The sequence below is a fragment of the Erinaceus europaeus genome, chromosome 6, assembly GCF_950295315.1.
Source record: "Erinaceus europaeus chromosome 6, mEriEur2.1, whole genome shotgun sequence".
In the NCBI taxonomy this organism is placed as follows: domain Eukaryota; kingdom Metazoa; phylum Chordata; class Mammalia; order Eulipotyphla; family Erinaceidae; genus Erinaceus; species Erinaceus europaeus.
The window spans coordinates 66,704,925-66,721,571 of NC_080167.1; the positions used below are offsets into that span (position 1 = coordinate 66,704,925).

A 16,647-nucleotide genomic window follows, 5' to 3' on the forward strand; every position below is an offset into this window, starting at 1 on the left:
TAGTGGGGGCGGCCCTGGAGAATGGGGTGGGTTGCAGGCAGGGCTCTGCTGTCTACAAGAAGGGACAGGTGGGGGTGGGGACCCCACCTGCATTCCTGGGCATTATGGGAAGGGAGGGGCAAGACCCTGAGTAGGAGAAACCAAGGGGCAGGGCAGGCGGGACAGGAGCCAGGCTGGGGACAAAGTCCAGGTTGCCTGGAGTCTCCCAGTGGCCTCTGCCTGCTCCCTGGTGTGCGGCCTCCTCAGGGGACACCTCCCTCTCAGTTCCTCAAATGCCACTCACACCAGGTTGGGGGGGAGGGGGGCGGACGGACGGGCGGACCCATGCAGCACCATGGAGGGAAAGCAGCCAGAAAGGAGGTGTGTGGAGCAGGGGAGCCAGGCAGGCACGGAGGAGCGCCCAGGGCTCACGCTCCTTTTGGTTTGGCCAAACGGAACAGCATTCAAACTCAGGTGACAGTTCCAGGAAGGAACAGTCCCAGGCGCCAGCAGTGGGACCAGAGGGTGATGACAGGAGCACACAGCACAACAGTCCAGATATGATCCTTCCAGCAGATGCCCAGAGGGAAGATGGTTCTATGCAGGGGACGAGCTTATGGGGAAGAGCCCAGGTGGAGAGACCCTTAGCCAGTCCCAGGGCCCTGAGATCAGATGTGTCCTGGGGTGCAGAAAAGAATAACCACAGCTGGTCACCATCTAGCTGATCAGAAGTCAGGCGGAACACACATTGTATCCTGAGCTGGGACAGTGCCAAGTGTGAGTCTCTCTAGCCCAAATTCTAGGAGTATTAAGGTACAAATAACAGGCGGTTATATATCACACAGACAAGGATCAGAATACATTTCTAATGGGGGGGGGCATCAGGGGAAGGGTGCTTAAAACTGCCATTACCCATTATCCAAGTGTCATTATGTCAGGTACTATTTTTTTTTTGCCTCCAGGGTTATCGCTGGGGCTCAGTGTGCCTGCACCATGAATCCAATGGCTCCTGGAGGCCATTTTTTTCCATTTTGTTGTTGTTGTTGGATAGGACAGAGAGAGAAATGGAGAGAGGAGGGGAAGACAGAGAGCAGGAGAGAAAGACAGACACCTGCAGACCTGCTTCACCGCCTGTGAAGTGACTCCCCTGCAGGTGTGGATCTGGGGGCTCAAACTGGGATCCTTGTGCCAGTTTTTGCACTTTGAATCATGTGCACTTAACGTGGTGCGCTACTGCCTGGCCCTCAGGTACATTCTTTGATGCCATAAGATATTGAATATATTCCAGTTATCCCATAGTTTCTAGACCCTCAGGGCAACAGGCAGACATCAGTTATGGGTGTTTTGCACATGGCAATATACCCCTCTCCCATCTGGGAGCAGAATTTCTGAGATACGTAGGCTTCATCTTAGAACAGGATTCTTGTAACAAAGGGCAAAGCCTGCAAAACAGGCCTCCTGGTATCCTATTCAAAGGAATGTACCTGGTCAACTGACTACAAGCAAATCACACATTTCGTGAGCATGATGCAGTTACAGTTCAGTAAGATTTCTAATGGAAGTATCAGGACGTGTGACATCAGCAACCTTCAGCACATGCTGACATGCTTGCTGCTTGTCCAGCTATGATGGGCTGCACCTCCCCACCAGCCCATCGTCCTGATGGCATTCCTGGGAAAGCCCCTTCTTATCCCCTGCAGGAAGAGGACAGCCCTGCAGATGTTTCTGTCTCTCTGTCCCCCCATCAATTTCTGTCTGTATCCAATAAATAAATACACATTAAAAAGGGGGCCGGGGGGAGTCAGGTGGTAGCTCAGTGGGTTAAGTGTAGGTGGCGCGAAGCACAAGGACCAGTGTGAGGATCCCGGTTTGAGCCCCCAGCTCCCTACCTGCAGGGGAGTCACTTCACAGGCGGTGAAGCAGGTCTGTAGGTGTCTTTCTCTCCTCCTCTCTGTCTTCCCCTCCTCTCTCCATTTCTCTCTGTCCTATCCAACAACGAACAACAATAATGACCACAGCAAAGATACAACAACAAGGGCAACAAAAGGGGAAAAAATGGCCTCCAGGAGCAGTGGACTCATGGTGCAGGCGCATTGAGCCCCAGCAATAACCCTGGAGGCAAAAAAAAAAAAAGAAAAAAGAAAAAAAAGAAAGCCTGAAGCCCCAGAAATCCCTGGTTCAGTGCTCTGTAGTGCCCCATGGCAGAGCTCAGCAGTGTGTGTCCTGGTCTCTTGCTCATGAGCATCTTCTAAAGAACCATTGTGACTCTGCTCCGCCACCTGCTGGTGGGTTCTGGTGGTGTCTCCCACTAGGGAGCTTGAGACCCGAGCATCCTGTTTGAAGTCCCTTCACTTTTATTTTTTGAATGCCTCCGGGGTTACCACTGGGGTTTGGTAGCCTGCACTACAATTCTACTGCTCCCGGTAGCCATTTTTCACTCTCCTCCTCCCCTTCTATCATCTTTGATAGGACAGAGAAAAAGTGAGAAAGGAAGGGGGAGAGATAGAGACACCTGTAGACCTGAAGCAGGTCTGCAGGTGTCTTTCTCCCCCTCCTCTATTTTCCCTATCTCTATCCATTTCTCTCTGTCCTAGGCAACAATGACACTAATCACAACAACAATCACAACAATAAAAACAAGGACAACAAAAGGGAATATTTAAAAATAAATACACCCTTGAAAAGAAGTGAACGACTATCATCCACTTGTTTTTTAATTTATTTATTTATTGGAGACAGCCAGAAGTTGAGAGGGAAGAGGGAGACAGAGAGACACCTGCAGCTCTGCTTCACCCCTTGTGAAGCTCCCCCCCCCTGCACGTGGGGACTGGGGGCTTGAAGCCGGGCCCTTGCATGCTGGAACATGTGCGCTCAGCCAGGTGCGCCAGCACCCAGCCCCGGTGATGTGTTATTTCTCCTTTCAACATCAAGAGGGAGAGGAGACACTCTGGCATCGCCCCACCCCCTGGAACATTGCCATGCAGGTGCTCACGTGTGGTGCCTAGGATTCGATCCTGGATCTGCCTGCAAGGAAGTGTGCCATCAGCTGAGTTCTTTCTTCTGGCCCCTAAAACCTTGCTAAGTTCAAGAACAAGTATGTTGTTAACCTTACACACAGAGAAAGCGAGTGAAAGTCCTGGCCCAAGAGGCTTGCATTCTCAGGGGGAAGACAGACCAGGCAAAATACATCATTGATCAACATACTTAATGGTGGTGAATGCTAAGAAAACAAAACAACAAAGCAAGCAAGTAAACACAAGAGGAGGGAAAAAGACATTGAAAATACTGCAGGAGGGGATAAAGTATTATAAAGGTTGGGAGTCGAGTGGTAGCGCAGCGGGTTAAGTGCACATGGTCCAAAGTGCAAGGACAGGTACAAGGATCCCGGCTCCCCACCTGCAGGGGAGTCGCTTCACAGGCGGTGAAGCAGGTCTGCAGGTGTCTGTCTTTCTCTCCCCGACTTCCTCTCCTCTCTCCATTTCCCTCTGTCCTATCCCAAAACGGCGACATCAATAATAACTACAACAATAAAAAACAAGGGCAACAAATGGAAATAAATAAATATTTTAAAAAAGTATTATAAAGGGTGGCTTGGGAAGGGCTCTGAGGTGATTAAGGCCCAAAGGAAAAGCCACAACTAACTAGGAAGTAAGGGACCGGGCTGGGATGCTGTCACCGTCATTAGTAGCATTCTTGCTGCTATAGTAAGATGCCGTTGTGTTGTCACTGTCCTCCCACGGTTAAGTTAGACACCACCAGCCCCTGGCTTCTGAGCAATGGTGCTGCAGGAGTCGCCATTCACGTTCGGGCTGAGTGGGCAGAGAATCTCCCGAGACAAGTGGCCTGATCATCACTGCCAGTGAGGGCAGAGGCTAAGTGACCGGTGTGAGCAGATGGTGCAGGTGACATGTGTGACCAGGGGACCAGCCCATTTGTCATCCTGTTGGCACAGCCGGATGTCCAAGTAATGGGACCTTGGGCCCCCGAGGGCATCACGCCACACAGAGCGGCTCCAGTCTGCAGATGTCCAGTGTGGTTTAGTCACAAGGCAGGATCCACAGTCACACTGTGTTTCCAGCAGAAAGCTTGCTGGGCTGCCAGGGAGGGCAGGAGCCAGCACCAGCTGGGAACACTTGAGACCTGGAAAGTCGGGAGATGGGCGGCAACACAGCGGGTTAAGTGCAGGTGGCACAAAATGCAAGGACCAGTGTAAGGATCCTGGTTCGAGCCCCTGGCTTCCCACCTGCAGGGGAGTTGCTTCACAAGTGGTGAAGCAGGTCTGCAGGTGTCTGTCTTTCTCTCCCTGTCTCCCATCCTCTCTCCATTTCTCTCTGTCCTATCCAACAACGACGTCAATAACAACAACAATAAAACAAGGGTAACAAAAGGGAAAAAAAAAACAGGCCTGAGAACTGATCTGCTACAGCATTTTTAAAAAGATTTTTAAGTGGTCTGGGAAGTGGTTCAGTGGATAAAACATTGGACTTTTAAGCATGAGGTCCCAAGTTCAATCCCCGGCATCACATGTACCAGAGTGGTATCTGGTTCTCTCTCTCTCTCTCTCATGAATAAATAAATGAAATCTTATAAAAAATTTAAAAAAAAATATTTATTCCCTTTTGTTGTCCTTGTTGTTTTATTGTTGTTATTGATGTCATCATTGTTGGATAGGACAGAGAGAAAATGGAGAGAGGGGGACCTGCAGACCTGCTTCACTGCCTGTGAGGCGACTCCTCTGCAGGTGGGGAGCTGGGGACTAGAACCAGGATCCTTACGCCGGTCCTTGTGCTTCATGCTACGTGCGGTTAACCCGCTACGCTACTGCCCAAGTCTCCTGCTACAGCATTTTTACAGTGACAGCGTCCAGAACCTTCATTCCTTTTAACATTTATTTAACGGCTTTAGTGCCCAGATGGGATGGTACAGTAAACCTGTGGGTTTAAGAAAAAGGAGCCTATTTTTAAATCATTATTATTATTATTATTAACTATTGGATAGAGATAGAAATTGAGAGGAGAGATAGAGAGGAAAGACAGACACCCGCAGCCTTGCTTCACCACTCATGAACCACTCTTGCCAGTGGGGCAGGAGCTCGAACCCGAGTCCTCGTGCACTGTAATGTGAGCACTTAACCAGGTGTGCCACCACCAAGTCCCCGTGAATCCCATCAGTTCACCTAAGGTGACAGGAAAGCTTGAAAAAAATCTCAATGTATTTTTAGGGCACATTTATCACCCGAGGGGTCTGCAGAGAACTTGTCTCCTCCAAAGGAAGACCTCCGGGTTGGAGCAGCACGGCTTAACCAGCAGCGCGGTGCTCAGTGCCCAGTGCTCGGAGCAAGTGGCTTCTGCAAATGCCTGTGTAAACAGATCATCGACATCTCCCTCCTCTTGGCAGAAGTCAAGCTGCTGTAATGTCAAGGAAGACGTTGTTTTATGGTCCAAGCACACAGCAACCTCAGAGTTTCAAAGTTCTTGTTCTTACAGGAAAGGTATGAACATTGCAGGTAACGGAAGTACACAGACACCACACACAACATAGCTTCTCCTGGGGTGCTGGGTACTGGCTCCTCACACTTCAAGGGCAGAAGAAGTGAAATGTGGACAGTGGGGGATGTGTTGTGGCTCCACATATCTCACTGCGCTCACACGCAGCTGGGGCCCAGCTGGGGCCCAGCCTCCCCGTCGCCCGGGGCTCTCCAGCTGGGATGGAGAGGGCTGTTGCCAGAAGAACATCATGGCCCCCGACTGCTTCTCCTGGAAGCCGAACAGGAAGCGAGCCGTCAGGCATCCACCGCCTTCCGTTAGACACCCCCCGGCGCTGTTTCACTGTGGCTGAAGCACCGGAGGATGTCTGCTCTCTCTGTGAGCTGCCGAGCCCAGGAGCCTGAGCTGTCTGGACTATCCTGGAGGCCAGCCTGAAGGAGGAAGTCCACGCAGGCCGCATGCTGCCCTGAGCAGGCCAGATGCAGGGCTGGAGGGAGACAGAAGGCAGGGACTCACTGGGACCCCCTAGAGCCACACCGACCTGGGCAAGGGCCGCCCTAAATCAAAGCAGATCTCCAGCTACATGGGTGTGCTGTTTCCTCACTGCCTGTACAATGTCAGGATGTTTCTGACTCCCCCCACCCCCCTCACCAGAGCTCTGGCTCGTGAACTTGGAACTTCTGGTGCCTCAGGCATGAGAGTCCTTCACATGACCATTATGCTATCTCCTCCACCCTACAGACTTCTTCCAAAGGTGGAGAGTGCAGGAATCTTGGTCATAGCGCTGTAGGAGCCCTTAGCACAGACCTCTAGCCTGAATGGGGGGAGATCTGTCAGCAGTTTTAGTCCCGTATTCTTACTTATGGTGACTTTGTTTTTTTCTTACAAGGAGAATTTACAGTAATTTTGGAAAGATTCTCTTTACCTCTGAAAGTCTCCTATTCTTCTTCCACTTGTTTTGTCACGACACAAGTCTTGAATAGCTTCCCCAACTGGTTTTGTTACCTTTAAGCCTGTTTCAACCCCGATCAGATCAGAAGGCAAACATCCTGATCTTGTACAAGCAGTGAGGAATGTTTTTAAGCCTGGAGAGCCAGCAACATGGATATCCATGCCTGAGGCTCTGGGATCCAAGGTTCAACCCCCAGTACTACCATAAGCCAGTGCTGAGCAGTGCTCTGCTCTCTCTCTGTCTTCCTCTCACTAAAATATCAAAACAAGGGGGTGGATGGTAGCTTACCTGGTTAAGCACAACATGGCACAAAGCGCAAGGATCCCGGTTAGAGCCCCTGGCTCTCCACCTACAGGGGGGTCGCTTCACAAGCGGTGAAGCAGGTCTGCAGGTGTCTGTCTTTCTCTCCCCGCCTTCCCCATCTCACTCGATTTCTCTCTGTTCTACCCAACAACAGCGATAACAATAACAAGGGCAACAAAAATGGGAAAGATGGCCTCCAGAGCAGTGGATTGGTAGTGCAAGCACTGAGTCCCAGTGATAACCCTGGAGGCAAAAAAAAAAAAAAGTGGTCTGGAAGGTGGCACAGTGATAAAGCTTTGAACTTTCAAGCATGAGGTCCTCAGTTCGATCCCCGTCAGCGCGGGTGCCACAGTGACGTTCTTTCTCTCTCCTATCTTTCTCATTAATAAATATATTTAAAAAAACAGTTTTTAGTTTTTAATGTGAAAGTGACCATGTTGTTTGCATTCAGTTCAGTATTCTTTCCGACCCAGCAGGTAGAACAGTGGGTAAAGTATCAGGTAACCAAGTTTGATCTCCAGCATTACACGTGCCCATGAGAGATTCTGGTTCTTTCTCCCCACACCCGGCCCTCACCGATTAATAATCCTTAAGCAAACAAAAAGGCTTCTTTCTTTGCCTGCTGGGGCTTCACACCTGCCTGGTTCCATGGATCCCAACAGACCTCCGCCCCCCCTTCAACTTGAGAGAGACAGAGTGGGAGACTGTGAAGGACAGAGAGAGAGAACACAGCGCCACTCCACTGGCCATGAAAGCTCCCTTTTGCATGGTGCTCCCACGTGGTGCTGGGGGCTCATACCAAGCTCCATGCTCCGGGTGAGGTGTGCACTCTCCTGGGTGAGCTGTTTCCGGGCCCATGCCCATGGCTGTCAAGGCATCCATACCTGATCTGTCTCTGGCGTCCTTTGAGTTGATGGCAGCACCCAAGGATAACAGTGTCTGCACCGTGTCCACGTGTCCTTCCTGGGTATGGAATGAACTTGTCAGCAGTGGGGCAAGTAGCACAGGCAAGCCTGACACACAGATTCTTTCCTTCTTCCCCCTCCAGGGTTATTGCTGGGGCTCGGTGTCTACACTATGAATCCACTGCTCCTGGAGGCCATCCCCCCCCCTTCTGTTGCTATTATTGTCATTGCTGTTATTATTGGATAGGACAGAGAGAAATTGGGAGAGGAGGGGAAGACAGCGGTGGGGGGCTTGGAGGGGGGGGAGAAAGACATACACCTCCCGGCCTGCTTCACCGCCTGTGAAGCGACCCCCCTGCAGGTGGGGAGCTGGGGCTCAAACTGGGATCCTTGAGCTGGTCCTTACGCTTCATGCCATGCACTGAACCCGCTGCGCTACTGCCCAGCCCCCGACACAGATTCTAACGCCCCCTTGGGACTTCTCCCAAACGCTCCACTAGGAAACATATTTTCTATGCCAAGGAAGACTTGCTGCATCACACTCAAGACCCAGTATGAATCAGAGATGTTGGTGGCACTCGGAAACCAGCACAGAGATGATCAGCCGTGGGCCAGAGGATTCCCCACTCCAACTGGGTCTCTTCCAGTGTAAGGACTGGAAATTCTGTGATTCTTTGGTTTTGTATTGTTACCAGTGTTACCACTGGGGCTTGGTGTCTGCAGGACGAATCTACTGCTCCTGGCAACCATTTTTTTCCTTTCTTTCTTTCTTTCTTTGATAGAACAGAGAGAATTTGAGAAGAAAGGGGAAGAGAGAGGGAGAGAGACAGCGGCACCTGGAGTACCTGCTTCACTGCTTGTGAAGCTTCCCTCCCGCAGGTGGGGAGCAGGGGCTCAAACCTGGGTCCTTGTGCCTGGTAAAACTTCCCCCAAATACTCGTTGTGAAAATTTCTAGGGCAGAGATAGACTCACAGAGATGGGCTCCCGACTGGGCTTTTTACCACCACCAGCTTTACTCTCTGTCCACCTGCACACAGTGGGGTCAGTCTACTAGCCCGCGGTGAGACTTCAACCGAGGTGGCAGGTCCAGTCCTCCTGGGGGAGGGACGCCCTCTGGCCTTGTCCCCAGGTCCCTGCCGATTCCATCCTTGGGCTGTGAGAGACTGTGGAAGCCCGCCTCCTTGGACCCCCGCTTTCTCATCAGAAGGAGGGAGATGCACCTGCTGCTTGCCTTGCCGAGCGAAACTCTTCACCTGCGAGTCTGTGCCGAAAGCCCAGTGTTTGCTGGGCGCCCCACACTATAGTCAGAGACACCCCGGCTTTCTAAACTGGCTCGCGACAGAGAACTAGAAGTCCACATGGTGGATCTATATGGCTGCAAGTAATATTCTTCCAGAAAACAAAAAGAAGGGTGCAGGGGGGACTGAGCCCAGTGTCTTTCCTAGAAAGAAAGTCAGGTCTCTCTTTAAATGAACATCGGGTTTCACAATCATCCAACATTTTGGGAATAGATCACTGGTAACTTCTTCCATAGAGATGGTGTCAAAGAAACCAGGGTTTGGGGGCTGGGCGGTAGCGCACTGGGTTAAGCGCACACAGTACAAAGTGCAAGGACTGGCATAAGGATCCCAGTTCGAGCCCCCTGGCTCCCCAACCGCAGGGGAATTGCTTCAGAAGTGGTGAAGCAGGTGTACAGGTGTCTATCTTTTTTCTCCCCAAGTTCTCTCTGTCCTAGTCTATTAAAAAAAAAAAAGGAAAAATGGCCTTCAGGCGCAGTGGAAGCTTAGTGCTGGCACTGAGTCCCAATAACCCTGGAGGCAAAAAAAAAAAAAAAAAAGAAGCCAGGGTTCAGCGGGAGGCCAGCTGTAGGAAGCAAGCGCCCTTCCTTACAATGGCACGAGAAAGAACGAACCTTGGCTGCGCAGTGAAGTGCGGTGAGGTGGGTAGACGTGGCTCTCACATTTACGTCAACGCCCAGGTCGGAGACCAGGAACCAGATGGCTTCACTCTGCCCAGTGACCGCTGCTTTATGGAGAGCCTGGGCCCCCAGAGCGTCCTCGGAAGAAACACAGGCCTGGCGCATCGGAGAGACAGGAAGAGAGTTAGAAGCCTGAAAATGGGGGTCTCTATGCGGGGGCCTTCTGGTGAACTTCACCTGTGTGTATTCTTCTGGGCCAGATTCTTAAAGACTTCCAGATCCGCTGCTCTCGGACAAACTGCAGGGGTGCGGTCTGCAGGAGACATGGTTGTCCCCCACACAGCGGCTACTGGAACAGTGTCACCTCACCCTCACCCAACCCCTGATGAGGTCAAACCCACGGTCACTTTCCAGACGGGAAACTGATGTTGAAAGAGGCCATGAGTGAGTTGGGGGGCGGCAGTGCAGCGGGTTAAGCGCAGGTGGCGCAAAGCGCAAGGGCCAGCATAAAGATCCCAGTTTGAGCCCCCGGTTCCCCACCTGCAGGTGTCTCTCTTTCTCTTCCCCCCTCCATTTCTCTCTGTTCTATCCAATAACAATGACATTAGTAACAATAATAACTACAACAATAAAACAACAAGGGCAACAAAAGGGAAAAAAATAATTAAAAAAAGACTAGGAAAGCTACCGAGGGGAGGCCATGGGATACGGAGCTCTGGTGCTGGGAATTGTCTGGAGTTGTACCCCTCTTATCCTGTGGTTTTTGTCAGTGTTTCCTTTTCATAAATAACAATTTTAAAAAGACAATAACAACAAAAACCAGTATGCTACAATTCTCAAGGACCCAGGTTTGAGCCCCCAGTCCCCACCTGCAGGGGGATAGCTTTGCAAGCGGTAAAGCAGGGCTGCAGGGGTCTCTCTCCCTCCCGTTCTACCTCCCCCTATTCTCAATTTCTGGCTGTCTTTGTCCAATAAATAACTAAAAAAAATTAAAAAATACATAAAAAAAAAGAGGCCACAGAGCTTCAAGGGAGGAGTGTGGCAGAGACAAGATCTGAACCTAGAAACGAAATCACTAAGCTTTCTGCGTAGGGTCCGAAACTTTGCAGAACTGAACCAACCCAACCCAAACCAAACCAGTTCAATACCTTGTGTTTCTCGAGAAGCAGCTTGGCCACGTTGAGGTGCCCACACTGAATGGCGTCCATGAAGGGGGTGAGGCCACAGTTGTCTTTGTAGTCTGGTTCGTACTGGCACCTAGAGTCCAAACCCAAAACGACAGAGCTGAGCAAAGTCACTATTGCCAACGCAGGGGACTGGGGATTCTCGCCCACTGGAGCTGGGTGATGCGTCTGACACCGGCTGTTGAGGAAAACTCCTTCCCCACCGTCTGCTCCTGCTTTAGGGCTCACTGCCCTGTTCACGGCCTGTCGTGACCCACCTATCAAGCCTCAGGGCTACATACCCACTTCCCCGCCTTACCCACTCTCACTCCTCATGACCAACTGTCTAGGCACCAGCCTCTTGTCCTCGTCTTGTGGGCTCCTGCCTTGCTAATGGACTCTCCGGATTATCTTCCCGCCATGTAACATGGCGGTGGCCCGGAAGGGCTCCCTGTCACATAGGGTGACGCCTAGAGCATGACCCCCAGCAGTCTCTGTGCTCTCCTGGCCTCTGGAGTCCTTACATGTGCTCTAGAGCCCAGTGTCTATCAGACAGCAAATAGCTGGTGAATAAGTGAATAGACGATTTTCCCTGGAGTTTGCTATCTTTGATTTACATTCCCTTGAGTTCTTTGCTTGTTTCTCAGTAGCTTAGTTTTTCTCCTTTCATTTTTTAAAAAATATTTATTTATTCCCTTTAGTTGCCCCCTTTTTTTATTGTAGTTACTGATGTAGTTATTGTTGGATAGGACAGAGAGAAATGGAGAGAGGAGGGGAAGACAGAGAAGGAGAGAGAAAGACAGACACCTGCAGACGTGCTTCACCGCCTGTGAAGTGATTCCCCTGCAGGTGGGGAGCCGGGGGCTCAAACCGGGATCCTTGTGCCGGTCTTTGCGCTATGCACCACCTGTGCTTAACCCGCTGCGCCACCGCATGACTCCTTTTTCTCCTTTCTTTCTTCCTTTCTCACCAGGGCCTTTTCACTGAAGCTTGTGTCTATGTGACCCCACTGTTCCTGGCAAACTTTTTTCTTTTAAAATTATTATTATCGTTTTTAAATATTTATCTCTCTTGTTGCTTATTGTTGTAGTTATTACTGTCATTGTTGGATAGGACAGAAAGAAGTGGAGAGAGGGAAAGGCAGAGAGGGAGAGAGAAAGACAGACACCTGCAGACCTGCTTCACCGCCTGTGAAGTGACTCCCCTGCAGGTGGGGAGCCGGGGGCTCGAACTGGGATCCTTACGCCGGTCCTTGTGTTTTACCCCATCTGTGGTTAACTCGTTGTGCTACCGCCTGACTTCCCCCACTTTTCTTTTATTTTTTAAGAGGGAGACACCGAAGCTCTGCTCCACTGTTTGCAAAGCTTCCCCTTTGTCAGGCGTTCCCACGTGGTGGTGGCTGAGGGCTCCAACCCAGCCCTGAGGCTCGGCAAAGGGTGTGCTCAGAGGGTGAGCTATCACCTGACCCTCGTGCCAGTGGAGTTTCTCCCCGAGCTGGCCACCTGCGCGCTGTGCAGGCTCGGCATCAATTCTGCTATGACCACGTTTAGCAAGTATCTCCCTCAGATTGCTGTTTCCTTCTTACCTCTGCAGCAGCACCTGTACTGCCTCCAAGCAGCCATGCATTGCTGGGAGAAGAGGTTGAGAACGAGAGCTTTTTTTAGTGCATATTTGAAACGCTTTTTTTCTCTCCCTGCCCCATCCTTTTAGCCATGACTTGCAGATGGAGTAATTAAATGAGGCCACTGTCAGTGTCCTAGGGGGAAAAAAAAGCTAGGTAAGCGGTAAAGAATGTTTTTTACTTTACAGGCACACGGCCATTACTCAATTATCTTGTCTCCATGGGGACCTTCACAGCAAACGGTCACTCCCCAGCTCGTCTCCTCACTTAAGTGCTACTAATCTGTAGGCCCAGCTGCTTCTCACCCAGGAAGTGGAGAATCTCTATTCTAACCGTGGCTCATGACAAGATAGTTGGGAACTTATTTCTCTCACTTGATTGCCTTCAACCATCAAGACTCTGTCTCTGTGTGCTCCACTGCGTTGTGTGAGTGACAGGGTTCTGTCTCTCCAAACAGCTCCTGAGCAGAGGGCAGTTCTCCTATTCAGCTTCAGGCCCTACCTGTCTCTGTGGTTACAGAATAGCTGTCCGTGTTTCCTGAGCCATGCCTTAGTCTTGTCTCTTAGAGACACTAGACGTTCTCCATTCTTTTTTTTTAAAGAATTTCTTCTTTCTTAATTTATTTTTCCCTTTTGTTGCCCTTGTTGTCTTTTTATTGTTGTTGTAGTTATTATTGTTGTTATTGATGTCATCGTTGTTGGATAGGACAGAGAGAAATGGAGAGAGGAGGGGAAGACCGAGAGAGGGAGAGAAAGATAGACACTGGCAGACCTGCTTCACCTGCTTGTGAAGCGACTCCCCTGCAGGTGGGGAGTTGGGGGCTTGAACCGGGATCCTTACTCCGGTCCTTGTGCTTGGCGCCGCCTGTGCTTAACCCGCTGCACTACCTCCCAACTCCCTAATTTTCCATTCTTTATGTCTGTGAAGCGACTCCCCTGCAGTGGGTGCGCTTACCACCCAACTCCCTTTTTTTTTTTTTTTTACCAGAGCACTGCTCAGCTCTGGCTTATAGCAGTGTGGGGGATTGAACCTGGGACTTGAAAGCCTCAGGCATGAAAGTCTCTTTGCATAACCATTATGCTATACACCCACCCTAGAAGTTCTCCATTCTAATTTAGTGAGCCACCTAGGATAGACATTGTTCATATTTATTGATCTAAATTTTCTTTTAATGCCACTGCTTCCCTCCTTCCTGTGATGCCACTACCCTGGTGGATTTTTTTCTCCTCTTGACAATACAAGGTACAGACAGACAGAGAGAGAAAGAGACAGAACGGTAGTCCAGAAGGTAGCTCAGTGCATAAAAGTGCTGGACATTCAAGCCTGAGGCCCCAGAGTGGCCCCTTGCATCACATGTGCCAGACAGATACTCTTGTTCATTTTCATAAATGATTTTTTTGTATTATCTTGATTTATTGGATAGAGGCAGTTATAAATCAAGAGGGAAAGGGGTGATAGAGAGGAAGAGACACCTGCAACACTGCTTCACCACTTGCAAAGCTTTCCCCCTGCAGGTGGGGACCAGGGGCTCGAACCTTTGGTGGCTTGCACCAAGAGGAATCTTGGAGTCTTTGAGATTAAAAAAAGGAAAAAAGGGGAAAAGACACAGACTGAGGGAGGGATGCCACAACACCACCTACTACTCATGTTTTCCACATGATGCCAGGGGTTTGAGCTCATGCTAAAACAGGCCCCTACAGGGAGAACTGTCTTCCAGCCCTGCAGACTCCCAAGTTCAAGACCCACTCCATCTCAGGCTCTAGTACCTTTGTTTTCAACTAATTTTAAATAATCAAACAAGCAGGTAATTCAGAATAAAGAATAATCACTCCAAATAGCAAAAACTATACTTAAATTTACACTGGACATTATCAACAGATAAATGAAATACAAACTCAGTCTCAGGTATCTAACTGGGGGCGGGGGGAAAGGGGGACCGGGTCAGGAGAGACTTTATGAAAAGTGAACTTATTCAAGAGACACCCCGTTCACAGGCAAGTCACACGAGCTTTAGGAGTCGCGGCCCAAACACACCAGAACTGCTGGCTCCCTGTCAATACCTGCGGTGTGCAGTGGTGTTCTCCTGATTTTGCTCTCAGTCTTCCAGACAGTCGGGCACACCGTGAGCAAATACTGGAGGATCAGGGGGTCGCCTTCTCGGCTGGCAATGTGGAAACAGTTCCAGCCATCCTTGTTCTTCAGAAGAGGGTTGGCACCATATTCCACGAGGTCCTGGATCACTCCAAGATTCCTCTTGGTGCAAGCCATCATCAAAGGAGTCCTATGATCAACCAGGACAAGCTGTCAGCAGGGCAACTGGGATACCGGAAGTGAGGAGATAAATGCACATCCTTGGCAGAGACGAGCCCTCAGCACTTGGCAAAGTGGACAGGGACACAGCTTTGACAGGCAACTTCTCTGTTGGCTGTGAGGACAAGAGCCAACTGTGCTGCATACAAAAATAGCATCTGACAAAGCGTCTAGCCACGCGGAGCTCGGTGGTGCTGACAGCAGGAACACTGTCTGCTCTCAGTTGTGTCCATGGTTGTGGGACCCTGAACATTCGTATTAAGGGAGGACTCTGGCCTTTCTCTTCTCCTATACAAATGATTCTGGGTAAGCCACTTGACATCTATGAGTTTCTCATTCTTGTCTGCAAAATGAGGGAGCTAAGATTCTTGAATCCTGCTTGTCTAGGATCTGTCTTCAAAGATGGCTAAAACAATAATCACCAACACTATATGAGGACTGAGCCTGAGACTTGCTCTGAATCTGTTGCATAAACCACTGAGCTATTTTCCCCCTGTCCAGTCCTTGTCATTTTAATGGACTGGGTGTGTGTGTGTGGGGGCTTTATCACTGAATTGTTTGGATGACTCTGTGACGGAGTGTTCTTCTTCTAAGTGACTTTAAATCAACTCCTACAGCTGCTCATGTAAATAAGTCTACAGCAACCACCCTGCTCTGTGTGTATGTGTGTGTGTGAGCTGAATGGGTAGGGGACTGGGGAAGACAGTCTAATTGTTATGCAAAAAGACTTTCATGTATGAGGCTCCAAGGTTCCAGGTTCAATCCCCAGCACCACTATAAACCAGAGCTGAGCAGTATTCTGATTAAAAATAAAATTAGTCTGGTGCTTAGTCAGAACCAAAGTACAACCCTGAGAACATCACCGGGCTGACTGCTCTCCCCACACCCCGACAGGCAAAAAATTAAAGCACTTCACTTAAGACTCTGTGTGAGTTGTTCGATTAGGTCAGCTGCCTGGAGTGCACCCATGCACACACCGGGTGAAGTCCTAGCATATTTCATAGCCAACGAGTGCATTGTCTGCAGCCATTCCTGGCTGGCCTGCAGTGCGGTGACATGCTAACTTTGGGGGGCAGGGAGTAAGGTGCAGAAGGCCTCTGCAGCTGTCTGGGGCTGTAACGGCACACAGTCATTAAGCTGACTGCAGCCAGGCCCACCCAGTTCATACACTTGACCGCAGGATGGTTGCATGCTGTGGGGGGGGAGTGTGTGGGGGAAGACTGCACCGGGCCCGCCTGGCCGGTTCAGTAACTGCACCGGCTGTAGACTGTCCCACTTGCACCCCTTATCCTGCAATAGTTGGGCAGCTTGCTAACTTTGGGGACCTCCTTGAACGTTCCTCGGCAGCCCACCGCTCTTGGTGTGTCTGGAGGCCCCCCCGCCCCGCCCGCGATGCCCGTGCAGCTTTGCCCCCGTTGCACCCACCAGTCGGCCCTCTTGAGGGAGTCCACCTTGGCGCCGCGCCGCAGCAGGTAGCGCAGGCAGTCGCGCTGGCCCGCGGCGGCCGCCTCGTGCAGCGGGCGCCGGGCGTCACGGTCGGCGGCCTCCAGGTCCAGGTGGCAGGCCTCGACCAGGTGGGCCAGGATGGCGGCGCGGCCGTACCGGGCGGCGCAGTGCAGTAGCGAGGCCCCCGCCGGCCCGGGCCCCACGCTCGCCGCCCCGCGCAGCGCCTCCCGCACCGCCTCCAGCTGTCCCTCTCGTACCAGCCGCCACAGGAGCTGTGGATCCGTGGGCGCCGCCATGTCTCCGGGTGGTCCACCCCCGCGCCTGCGCAGACCACGCAGCCCCCGGAATTAAGGGCGGGGCCACATCCGCGCCTGCGAAGACCACGCCTCTTCGGGCTCGGGGGCGGGGCCTCAAGGCGCGACGGGGCCTGTTGGCGGGGCGGGGCCTCCGAATTGAGAACTCTGGGAGACGAGGAGAAACCTGGGAGATGGGGCGGAGCCTCGGGTATCAGGTGGGTTGCGCGCCCCACCGACAGCCCCTCTCTTATCCCGCCTGCCCCGCTC

The 16,647-nt window shown here is 51.3% G+C and overlaps 2 protein-coding genes across 2 annotated transcripts in view; one reads left to right on the forward strand and one right to left on the reverse strand.

The window, feature by feature from the left end:
• Positions 1 to 4,854: 4,854 nt before the first annotated feature.
• Positions 4,855 to 16,540, reverse strand: ANKRD16 (ankyrin repeat domain 16). The gene is made up of 7 exons (XM_016189765.2): positions 16,064 to 16,540; positions 14,389 to 14,609; positions 12,293 to 12,335; positions 10,693 to 10,801; positions 9,539 to 9,700; positions 7,605 to 7,683; positions 4,855 to 5,952 (listed from the first exon to the last, which is right to left on the reverse strand). The coding sequence occupies exons 1-7, from the start codon at positions 16,378 to 16,380 to the stop codon at positions 5,783 to 5,785; spliced, it is 1,101 nt and encodes a 366-aa protein (XP_016045251.2). The 5' UTR covers positions 16,381 to 16,540; the 3' UTR covers positions 4,855 to 5,782.
• FBH1 (F-box DNA helicase 1) overlaps positions 16,505 to 16,647 on the forward strand; it is a 39,815-nt gene continuing 39,672 nt past the window's right edge. The window contains exon 1 of the mRNA XM_060192412.1: positions 16,505 to 16,595. The gene's annotated coding sequence lies outside the window, so the exon portion shown is untranslated. The remainder of the gene's footprint in view (positions 16,596 to 16,647) is intronic.